We start from the raw sequence: 12,535 nt of genomic DNA on the forward strand, positions 1-12,535 counted from the left end.
TCTGCTCTGCATACTGTATGTGTTATTAGTATCTGCTCTGCATACTGTATGTGTTATTAGTAGTATCTGCTCTGCATACTGTATGTGTTATTAGTATCTGCTCTGCATACTGTATGTGTTATTAGTAGCATCTGCTCTGCATACTGTATGTGTTATTAGTAGCATCTGCTCTGCATACTGTATGTGTTATTAGTAGCATCTGCTCTGCATACTGTATGTGTTATTAGTAGTATCTGCTCTGCATACTGTATGTGTTATTAGTAGTATTTGCTCTGCATACTGTATGTGTTATTAGTAGTATTTGCTCTGCATACTGTATGTGTTATTAGTAGCAGGATTTTCTATCAACCTGTGAGAAAATCTACCATAATGAATACACCAATTACATCATCATCACAACCCTGATAACAAAACAACACGCAACACGAGCAATTGTCTTTTTACTGTTTATTATTAAAATAGGTTTCTGGTAGTTTTGCATAGTGTGTGTATTAAGCTGACAGAGTGTGTGTGTCAGGTGGAAGTCCTCCTGTTGGTTAGGGGGATTAGGGCAGGGGGGGTTACGAGGTTAGGGGGATTACAGAGTGTTTTCTTATTCATTGTTTTAACCTTTATTTAACTAGGCAAGTCAGTTAAGAACAAATGCTTATTTACAATGACGGCCTACCCCGGCCAAGCCCTAACCCGGACGACGCTGGGCCAATTGTGCGCCGCCCTATGGGACTCCAAATCACGGCCGGTTGTGATACATCCTGGAATCGAACCAGTTCTGTAGTGACGCCTCTAGCACTGAGATGCAGTGCCTTAGACCGCTGCGCACCTCTGTAGTTAGTTAGTTAATTATTGAAGCGGACCCGTCTCATGGAGCCCACAGTGCTGCTCTGGGAGCCCCAGTCAGAGGCGTTGTTGTAGTCACGTTTCTCCAAGACATAGTGGGGACCTCTGTAGTTAGGCTCCTGGTACACCACCCAGCTGAAGAGACAGGCAGGCAGGCAGGCAGGCAGACAGGCAGGCAGGCAGGCAGGCAGGCAGGCAGGCAGGCAGGCAGGATGGGAGGCAGGCAGGGAGGCAGGCAGGCAAACAGGCAGGCAGGCAGGAAGGATGGGAGGCAGGATGGGAGGCAGGATGGGAGGCAGGCAGGCAGGCAGGCAGGGAGGCAGGCAGGCAGGCAGGCAGGCAGGCAGGCAGGCAGGCAGGCAGGCAGGCAGGCAGGCAGGCAGGCAGGCAGGCAGGCAGGGACAGAAAAAGAAACAGTGTGATTAGAGACTTATTACAGTAGTTCCTTAACTCCTTCAACTAGAGCTTGTAAGTTACAACTTTGGGATTATCCCATTGATTCTACTGGGCCAGGCCAACTAAATCAAACATCGCTAAAGTACAGTATTTGACGTGTATTTAGCTGCGTTTACATTACTGACTCATGACGGCAAGACGGAACTGGATGTCATGGTTGAGCTAAACCTGATGTTAGCCCTCGAAACTACGACAGCGATGGTAAAGCTAAACCAGATGTTATCCCTCGAAACTACGACAACAATGGTAAAGCTAAACCTGATGTTAGCCCTCGAAACTACGACAGCGATGGTAAAGCTAAACCTGATGTTAGCCCTCGAAACTACGACAGCGATGGTAAAGCTAAACCAGATGTTAGTAATTTTATTATCAGGATATGTTTAGAAACATCACATAGAGTCTTGCAAATAAGTTTAGAGGTTTAAAGAGCTGTAATCATTCTGTTTGGATGTTTAAAGAGCTGTAATCATTCTGTTTGGATGATTAAAGAGCTGTAATCATTGTGTTTGGATGATTAAAGAGCTGTAATCATTCTGTTTGGATGATTAAAGAGCTGTAATCATTGTGTTTGGATGATTAAAGAGCTGTAATCATTCTGTTTGGATGATTAAAGAGCTGTAATCATTCTGTTTGGATGTTTAAAGAGCTGTAATCGTTCTGTTTGGATTTTTAAAGAGCTGTAATCATTCTGTTTGGATGTTTAAAGAGCTGTAATCATTCTGTTTGGATGTTTAAAGAGCTGTAATCATTGTGTTTGGATGTTTAAAGAGCTGAAATCGTTCTGTTTGGATGTTTAAAGAGCTGTAATCATTCTGTTTGGATGATTAAAGAGCTGTAATCATTCTGTTTGGATGTTTAAAGAGCTGTAATCATTGTGTTTGGATGTTTAAAGAGCTGTAATCGTTCTGTTTGGATGTTTAAAGAGCTGTAATCATTCTGTTTGGATGATTAAAGAGCTGTAATCATTGTGTTTGGATGTTTAAAGAGCTGTAATCATTCTGTTTGGATGTTTAAAGAGCTGTAATCATTGTGTTTGGATGATTAAAGAGCTGTAATCATTCTGTTTGGATGTTTAAAGAGCTGTAATCATTCTGTTTGGATGTTTAAAGAGCTGTAATCATTCTGTTTGGATGTTTAAAGAGCTGTAATCATTCTGTTTGGATGATTAAAGAGCTGTAATCATTCTGTTTGGATGTTTAAAGAGCTGTAATCATTCTGTTTGGATGATTAAAGAGCTGTAATCATTCTGTTTAGAGCTTTAAAGAGCTGTAATCATTGTGTTTGGATGATTAAAGAGCTGTAATCATTCTGTTTGGATGTTTAAAGAGCTGTAATCATTGTGTTTGGATGATTAAAGAGCTGTAATCATTCTGTTTGGATGATTAAAGAGCTGTAATCATTCTGTTTGGATGTTTAAAGAGCTGTAATCATTGTGTTTGGATGATTAAAGAGCTGTAATCATTGTGTTTGGATGATTAAAGAGCTGTAATCATTCTGTTTGGATGATTAAAGAGCTGTAATCATTCTGTTTAGAGCTTTAAAGAGCTGTAATCATTCTGTTTGGATGATTAAAGAGCTGTAATCATTCTGTTTGGATGTTTAAAGAGCTGTAATCATTGTGTTTGGATGATTAAAGAGCTGTAATCATTCTGTTTGGATGTTTAAAGAGCTGTAATCATTCTGTTTGGATGTTTAAAGAGCTGTAATCATTGTGTTTGGATGATTAAAGAGCTGTAATCATTCTGTTTGGATGATTAAAGAGCTGTAATCATTCTGTTTAGAGCTTTAAAGAGCTGTAATCATTCTGTTTGGATGATTAAAGAGCTGTAATCATTCTGTTTGGATGTTTAAAGAGCTGTAATCATTGTGTTTGGATGATTAAAGAGCTGTAATCATTCTGTTTGGATGTTTAAAGAGCTGTAATCATTCTGTTTGGATGTTTAAAGAGCTGTAATCATTCTGTTTGGATGTTTAAAGAGCTGTAATCATTCTGTTTAGAGATTTAAAGAGCTGTAATCATTCTGTTTGGATGTTTAAAGAGCTGTAATCATTCTGTTTAGAGGTTTAAAGAGCTGTAATCATTCTGTTTAGAGGTTTAAAGAGCTGTAATCGTTCTGTTTGGATGTTCTGTAATCAGTCACGTCTGCTCCCGCTCTTCCCCCTCTGGCGCTTGAGGGCACCAGGCTTTCCTGCATCACTCACTCCTATCATCTATTACGCACACCTGCCTTCCCTCGTCACACGCATCAGCGATATTGGACTCACCTGGACTCATTCATCATCTGTTCATTTCCTCCCCTATATTTGCCAGTTACCAGCTCTGTTCCCTGCTGATGCATTGATTGTTTTTTGTCTTTGTTTTCCTGTATGCTGACAATGTTCCTGTCTCGTTCCATGTCCTCTCCTTATTAAATGTTTGACTCCCCGTACCTGCTTCGTCTCTCCAGCGTCAACACATTTCACAGTAATCATTCTGTTTGGAATTTTGGATGTAAGCTAGAATGTTTTTCAAACAAGCAAGACTTTTTATGAGTGGATAATGTAGGACCTGAGAGGTCTGGGAGGTATCAGTGAAACAAAAGGCAAGGGCCTTCACTGCAGACCTGAGGTGCATTCAACAAGGGAAATAGTTTGCGAATGTTAGCTAACGTTAGCTAAAACATTCCATTTGTTTTGTATCAGCCGCGAACGTTAGCTAACCTTGACTAACAGCCAGACTAGGTAGTGTGCGGCGAACACATCTGTTTGGGGTCTAAACTGACGCTCCAAATAGTTCTGTGGTCATGTAGGGTTTCTACTACGTGTAGGAAGAACAGCAAAGTCAGTTGCTGTTTGAATATTGCTGCTAAAATATATATTTGCAGCTTCACCATAACATTTTGGAATGTTCATTCAAATCTTTCAACTGAAAATGTTACTAAGTGAAACAAAGAGAACCCTTGTTGACCTCTCCTCTGGGGTCAACCACCTATGTAGAGGACGTGTACTTTACCAACGCTCCTCCCACCATGGCAAATGCAGCACAACTCAAGTACAATATTTGGTTGTGTCCTAAATAGCATTTACAGCTCCTGGTCAAAAGTAGTACAATAAATAGGGAATAGGGTGCCATTTGCCTCTAACCTGGGTATCTGGACCTGGTAGGTCTAGGAGGATAGAGGAAGCCCTGTTCAGACTGTATATTATAGGAGGACTACTTACGCTCCTCCCAGGACACAGATAGAGGAAGCCCTGTTCAGACTGTATATTATAGGAGGACTACTTACGCTCCTCCCAGGACACGGATAGAGGAAGCCCTGTTCAGACTGTATATTATAGGAGGACTACTTACGCTCCTCCCAGGACACGGATAGAGGCAGCCCTGTTGAGACTGTAGCGAGTCATCATATTGGGTATGTCATCCTGTAGTTCTGTCCTCTTACCAGAGAACCCAGCCCTCTCAAACAGATGGACTCGGGCAGGAGATGAGTCCTGGGAGAGACGATAGAGGGTTAGTGTGTATGTGTGTGTTTGTCCCAGTCTGTGTGGGTCGTCCTCAGGGGATAATTGGACCAGGTTGGCCAATAACAGAAACTGGCAGCTAGTCATTTTAGTTTGAGAGTATTTCCCGTGTGTGTGTGTGTGTGTGTGTGTGTGTGTGTGTGTGTGTGTGTGTGTGTGTGTGTGTGTGTGTGTGTGTGTGTGTGTGTGTGTGTGTGTGTGTGTGTGTGTGTGTGTGTGTGTGTGTGTGTGTGTGTGTGTGTGTGTGTGTGTGTCTCACCTGTTTGACTGAGCGCACCGAGGAGACATGGTCCACCTGGGCACACCACTTGTCATAGCAGTTGTACTCTCCCTTCTCTGCCATGTCCCACAGGTACTGACGTCCTCTGAAGTTCTCCTGCTCGTAGCCCACCCATCTGAACCACACACACACATAGACACAACCTCTGAACAGTGGAACAATGAAATATGCATAGACTGACTGCAGAGAACAACAGGGTGGTGGAGGGGAAAGCTAGGGTCAAGATAAATCTATATGTTTTAGGATAAACACATTAGGAATGTAATTGTGAATGAACAGGATTGGCCAGATCTGAATTACTGCAATGATACTGAAAATAATTTCCTCCCCGGAGAAGAATAAACTATATTCTATTCTATTTAATTATATTCTCTTTTGTTCTGAATGATATTGGTATTTTTGAAGTGAACAGGTGATATAATCCAGAATCCAGAATTTTCTATACTGAACGATCGTCATTTTGCAGTTACATATTAATGTCACTAGCTGGCTCCACTCCACTTATGATCTATCTCCATCTCCACAGAGCCCTAACGCTCCATCTCCACAGAGCCCTAACCCTCCATCTCCACAGAGCCCTAACGCTCCATCTCCACAGAGCCCTAACGCTCCATCTCCACAGAGCCCTAACCCTCCATCTCCACAGAGCCCTAACGCTCTATCTCCGTAGAGCCCTAACCCACTAACGTTCCATCTCCATAGAGCCCTAACCCACTAACGCTCCATCTCCATAGAGCCCTAACCCTCCATCTCCACAGAGCCCTAACACGCCATCTCCACAGAGCCCTAACCCACTAATGCTCCATCTCCACAGAGCCCTAACCCACTAACGCTCCATCTCCACAGAGCCCTAACGCTCCATCTCCACAGAGCCCTAACCCACTAACGCTCCATCTCCACAGAGCCCTAACCCACTAACGCTCCATCTCCACAGAGCCCTAACGCTCCATCTCCATAGAGCCCTAACGCTCCATCTCCACAGAGCCCTAACTCACTAACGCTCCATCTCCACAGAGCCCTAACCCTCCATCTCCGTAGAGCCCTAACCCACTAACGCTCCATCTCCACAGAGCCCTAACCCACTAACGCTCCATCTCCACAGAGCCCTAACGCTCCATCTCCACAGAGCCCTAACCCACTAACGATCCATCTCCACAGAGCCCTAACCCACTAACGCTCCACCTCCACAGAGCCCTAACGCTCCATCTCCACAGAGCCCTAACCCACTAACTCTCCATCTCCACAGAGCCCTAACCCACTAACGCTCCATCTCCACAGAGCCCTAACCCACTAACGCTCCATCTCCACAGAGCCCTAACCCACTAACACTCCATCTCCACAGAACCCTAACGCTCCATCTCCACAGAGCCCTAACCCACTAACGCTCCATCTCCACAGAGCCCTAACCTACTAACACTCCATCTCCACAGAGCCCTAACGCTCCATCTCCACAGAGCCCTAACCCACTAACGCTCCATCTCCACAGAGCCCTAACCCACTAACACTCCATCTCCACAGAGCCCTAACCCACTAACATTCCATCTTCACAGAGCCCTAACCCACTAACGCTCCATCTCCACAGAGCCCTAACACGCCATCTCCACAGAGCCCAAACCCACTAACACTCCATCTCCACAGAGCCCTAACCCACTAACGCTCCATCTCCACAGAGCCCTAATGCTCCATCTCCACAGAGCCCTAACGCTCCATCTCCACAGAGCCCAAACCCCCTAACACGCCATCTCCACAGAGCCCTAACCCACTAACACGCCATCTCCACAGAGCCCTAACCCACTAACACTCCATCTCCACAGAGCCCTAACCCACTAACGCTCCATCTCCACAGAGCACTAACGCTCCATCTCCACAGAGCCCTAATACTCCATCTCCACAGAGCCCTAACTCACTAACACTCCATCTCCACAGAGCCCTAACCCACTAACACTCCATCTCCACAGAGCCCTAACGCTCCATCTCCACAGAGCCCTAACTCACTAACACTCCATCTCCACTGAGCCCTAACCCACTAACGCTCCATCTCCACAGATCCCTAACCCACTAACGCTCCATCTCCACAGAGCCCTAACCCACTTACCTTCCATCTCCACAGAGCCCTAACCCACTTACGCTCCACTCTCCACCTGCACAGAGTTGCATCTCTCTGGGAAGTTCTTGTCACTTAGTTTCTGGCAGTCGGCACTCAGGTCCAGACGTCTGCCGGCAAAATTACGCTGTTCGAAAAGGGTCACCTGACAACACAATATCAACACACTAGCATCATCATCAACAACAACCACTAAGTAGATATTAACAACTCTCTCTAACTTACTGACATGGTACATCTCTGTGAAATAACTAACTTATTGACATGGTACATCTCTGTGAAATAACTAACTTATTGACGTGGTACATCTCTGTGAAATAACTAACTTATTGACATGGTACATCTCTATGAAATAACTAACTTATTGACATGGTACATCTCTGTGAAATAACTAACTTATTGACGTGGTACATCTCTGTGAAATAACTAACTTATTGACATGGTACATCTCTGTGAAATAACTAACTTATTGACATGGTACATCTCTGTGAAATAACTAACTTATTGACATGGTACATCTCTATGAAATAACTAACTTATTGACGTGGTACATGGTACATATCTGCGAAATAACTAACTTATTGACATGGTACATCTCTGTGAAATAACTAACCTATTGACATGGTACATCTCTGTGAAATAACTAACTTACTGACATGGTACATCTCTGTGAAATAACTAACTTATTGATGTGGTACATCTCTGTGAAATAACTAACTTATTGACATGGTACATCTCTGTGAAATAACTAACTTACTGACATGGTACATCTCTGTGAAATAACTAACTTATTGAAATGGTACATCTCTATGAAATAACTCAATTATTGAAATATGTAAACGGTTTTGCTCTGATTAAAAAGTCAGCTAGGTTATCTTGTGTGTCGGACGAGGGCATCACGTTTGGACCTACCCTCCCACTGGACCCGTAGAAGGCACGTTGGAGCACAGACCCCAGCTTGCTGCGGAGACAGGATGGAGGGATCTCTAATTAACACATGAACTTCAGACATGACCTTTGTCCACATCTTTGCCAGCTATCTCACTCAGATGTACACAGCTGACAGGAGCTACTAGAAGGATCACAGACCCTGGACACATTCATATGCTAAACACAGCTCACAGGTCACACACACATGCTGCATTATTGTAAACACACACACACACACACACGCATGCACGCACACACACATCAATAATCTTGCTGCCAAATTCAGATAAGGGACAGCATGTAACTGTGACAAAACGTTTCTTTGATATCTATAGAGCCTATGATTATACTTTAAGGATGGAAAGGTTATCTGTGAACTTTGTACTTTTTGTTCAGTAATAATGTCTAATGTAATTTTAGGGTGTGTACCAAATGGTCCCTATTCCCTATGTAGTGCACTACTTTTGACCAGACCTGTATGGGCTGTATAGGGAATAGGGTGCCATTTGTGACTCATCCTTAAAATCAGGCCATTATGACAAACTATAATTGTGTTTCAATCCTTTCCCTATAAACAGGAATCAGCATAGCCATCATTCAAAATGAGATGATTTAACAGGAATCAGGCTAGCCATCGCAGGCTAGCCATCATTCAAAATGAGATGATTAAACAGGAATCAGGCTAGCTATCATTCAAAATGAGATGATTTAACGGGAATCAGGCTAGCCATCATTAAAAATGAGATGATTTAACGGGAATCAGGCTAGCTATCATTCAAAATGAGATGATTTAACGGGTATCAGTCTAGCCATCACAGGCTAGCCATCATTAAAAATGAGATGATTAAACAGGAATCAGGCTAGCTATCATTCAAAATGAGATGATTTAATGGGAATCAGGCTAGCCATCATTAAAAATGAGATGATTAAACAGGAATCAAGCTAGCTATCATTCAAAATGAGATGATTTAACAGGAATCAGGCTAGCTATCATTCAAAATGAGATGATTTAACAGGAATCAGGCTAGCTATCATTCAAAATAAGATGATTAAACAGGAATCAGGCTAGCTATCATTCAAAATGAGATGATTTAACAGGAATAAGGCTAGCTATCATTCAAAATAAGATGATTAAACAGGAATCAGGCTAGCTATCATTCAAAATGAGATGATTTAACAGGAATCAGTCTAGCCATCACAGGCTAGCCATCATTAAAACTGAGATGATTAAACAGGAATCAGGCTAGCTATCATTCGAAATGAGATGATTTAACAGGAATCAGGCTAGCTATCATTCAAAATGAGATGATTTAACAGGAATCAGTCTAGCCATCACAGGCTAGCCATCATTAAAACTGAGATGATTAAACAGGAATCAGGCTAGCTATCATTCAAAATGAGATGATTTAATGGGAATCAGGCTAGCCATCATTAAAAATGAGATGATTTAACAGGAATCAGGCTAGCCATCATTCAAAATGAGATGATTTAACAGGAATCAGGCAAGTCATCATTTAAAATTAGATGATTTAACAGGAATCAGGCTAGCTATCATTCAAAAAGAGATGATTTAACAGGAATCAGGCTAGCCATCATTCAAAATTATATGATTTGGGCGACTTTTGGTGTCATGTGCATAGAGATCAGGGTTGGAGTCCATTTAATTTCAATTCCAGTCAGTTCAGAAAGTAAACCTAATTCCAATTCCAATTTTCCTGAATTGTCTGGAATTGAAATGGAATTGACCCCAACTCTGATAGTGATCCTATAATCCTACAGGATTCTCTGTATCTATTTGTATGGTCACGTGTAACAGAGTCAGAGAGAAGGTGTGCAACACAAACTAGAAGACAGAGAGGAACTATGGCTGTGTTTACACAGGCAGCACAATTCTGATATTTAGCCTGATTATTGGCAAAAGAGCTGATCTGATTAGTCAAAAGATCAGTTAGAGAAAAAAATATCAGAATTGGGCTGCCTGTGAAAACGCAGACATACGGACGGACACACAGACGGGCTTGGTGGGTGGGTGGGGGTCTGTAGAGGGGGGGGTCAGGGAATCACAGGGAACCCCCCCCCACTCCTCCCCTATCTAACACCTTATCTGAACGGGACGGCAGCAGACCTGACCCTCACCTGAACGGGACGGGCAGAAGACCTGACACTCACCTGAACGGGACGGGCAGTAGACCTGACCCTCACCTGAACGGGACGGGCAGCAGACCTGACCCTCACCTGAACGGGACGGGCAGTAGACCTGACCCTCACCTGAACGGGACGGGCAGCAGACCTGACCCTCACCTGAACGGGACGGGCAGCAGACCTGGCCCTGATCACAGCACTCTGAACATACCTGGTTTGTTGGGCTAGTCCGTAGACTTTAGTGAAGATGTTCATGTCAGCTCCAAGAGACCAGGAGAATGACCTTTAAATACAGCGCTGTCCAGGTCTCAGCTGACAGGAGCTACTAGAAGGATCACAGACCCTGGACACATTCATATGCTAAACACAGTTCACAGGTCACACACACATGCTGCATTATTGTAAACACACACACACACACACACACACACACACACACACACACACACACACACACACACACACACACACACACACACACACACACACAAATAAACAACCACCACACACACAAAGACACAGAAACACAGATTGAAGCATATGTGCATTGTATCTGCACACACACACATGCACACACGCATACACACACACCCTCTTTGACGCTGCGTATGTACTAAAAGAACAGGGAGTGCAGTGCCAACAGTTTTACCTCCTAACAATTCAGCGTTTTTCGAACAATATGCCTTCCCTCCATGATAATAACTGTATTCAGCCTGGATGGCTGGGTGCAGGACAGGCTGTATAGCACTGCAGAGCTGAATGGAACGGTGCATCTGGCTGCTACTATGCACTCAGAATGGAGGCTTCTGCCATGGACGTCTATGGTTATTCAGATCAATGTATGCTTCCTGACTGGTTAAATAACTCAAACCCCCCATCATATACCTAGAAATACATTACATCAGAGTCATGTTGTCACGCCCTGACCATAGAGAGCCCTTGGATTCTCTATAGTGGTTTAGGTCAGGGTGTGACTAGGGGGGTGTTCTAGAATGTGTATTTCTATGTTGGTGGTTTTGTATGGTTCCCAATTAGAGGCAGCTGGTAATCGTTGCCTCTAATTGGGGATCATATTTAGGAAGCCCTATCTCCCATCTGCTTTGTGGGGTATTGTTTGTGTTAGTGTGTTTGGGCACTACGTCGTCACGTTCTTTGTAAGTTTTGTTTCGAGTTTCACTCTGTATTAAAAAGATGTGGAACTCAATGTACGCTGCGCCATTGGTCCGCTCATTTTGAAGTTCGTGACACATGTCTCCTTTTGTTGACGCTGTTGGCATATAAGAAAATATGTGTTATGATTCTGACCTCTCCACTGGCGAGGATGTGATAGGCTACATACTGTGGTGACAGTACTGAATACACCGGTTGAGGGATAACATTTATAGAAGACAATAAAATGACAAATTCTGTTAAAGTCACACAGATAGTCATCGTCCTTTCATGGTTCAATTGTGATTTAGTTCTGAGTGTGAATGGGAAACCTTTTATGAAGTATGACTGATTGAGCTCAAAGTTTTCAGTCATTAATATTTATACTACACTTCAATTATATTCATTCGTGTAACCAGGTTTAAAAAAGGTTTGTCTGTCTTTTATCATGTAATCCATATGAAAAGCTTATATTACCATCACATTTCAGAGTTACAGTTGAAGTCGGAAGTTTACATACACCTTAGCCAAATACATTTAAACTCAGTTTTTCACAATTCCTGACATTTAATTATATTAACAATTCCCTGTCTTAGGTCAGTTAGGATCACCACTTTATTTTAAGAATGTGAAATGTCAGAATAATAGAGAGAATTTTATATTTCAGCTTTTACTTATTTCATCACATTCCCAGTGGGTCAGAAGTTTACATACACTCAATTAGTATTTGGTAGCATTGCCTTTAAATTGTTTAACTTGGCTCAAACGTTTTGGAAAGCCTTGCACAAGCTTCCCACAATAAGTTGGGTGAATTTTGTCCCATTCCTCCTGACAGAGCTGGTGTAACTGAGTCAGGTTTGTAGGCCTCCTTGCTCACACACACTTTTTCAGTTCTGCCCACAAATTTTCTATAGGCTTGAGGTCAGGGCTTTGTGATGGAAACTCCAATACCTTGACTTTGTTGTCCTTAAGCCATTTTACCACAACTTTGGAAGTATGCTTTGGGTCATTGTTCATTTGGAAGACCCATTTGCGACCAAGCTTTAACTTCCTGACTGATGTCTTGGGATGTTAGTTCAATATATCCACATAATTTTCCTTTCTAATGATGCCATCTATTTTGTGAAATGTACCAG

General features: G+C 42.9%; 1 protein-coding gene across 1 annotated transcript; it reads right to left on the reverse strand.

Moving 5' to 3' along the window:
* Nucleotides 1-432: 432 nt before the first annotated feature.
* On the reverse strand, nucleotides 433-10,643 carry LOC106587906 (gamma-crystallin C-like). The gene is made up of 6 exons (XM_045708891.1): nucleotides 10,462-10,643; nucleotides 8,091-8,139; nucleotides 7,202-7,323; nucleotides 5,054-5,189; nucleotides 4,625-4,764; nucleotides 433-972 (listed from the first exon to the last, which is right to left on the reverse strand). Exons 1-6 carry the CDS (start codon nucleotides 10,503-10,505, stop codon nucleotides 837-839), a joined length of 627 nt encoding a protein of 208 aa, XP_045564847.1. The 5' UTR covers nucleotides 10,506-10,643; the 3' UTR covers nucleotides 433-836.
* Nucleotides 10,644-12,535: the final 1,892 nt, after the last annotated feature.

The sequence above is a fragment of the Salmo salar genome, chromosome ssa26, assembly GCF_905237065.1.
Source record: "Salmo salar chromosome ssa26, Ssal_v3.1, whole genome shotgun sequence".
Lineage (NCBI taxonomy): Eukaryota > Metazoa > Chordata > Actinopteri > Salmoniformes > Salmonidae > Salmo > Salmo salar.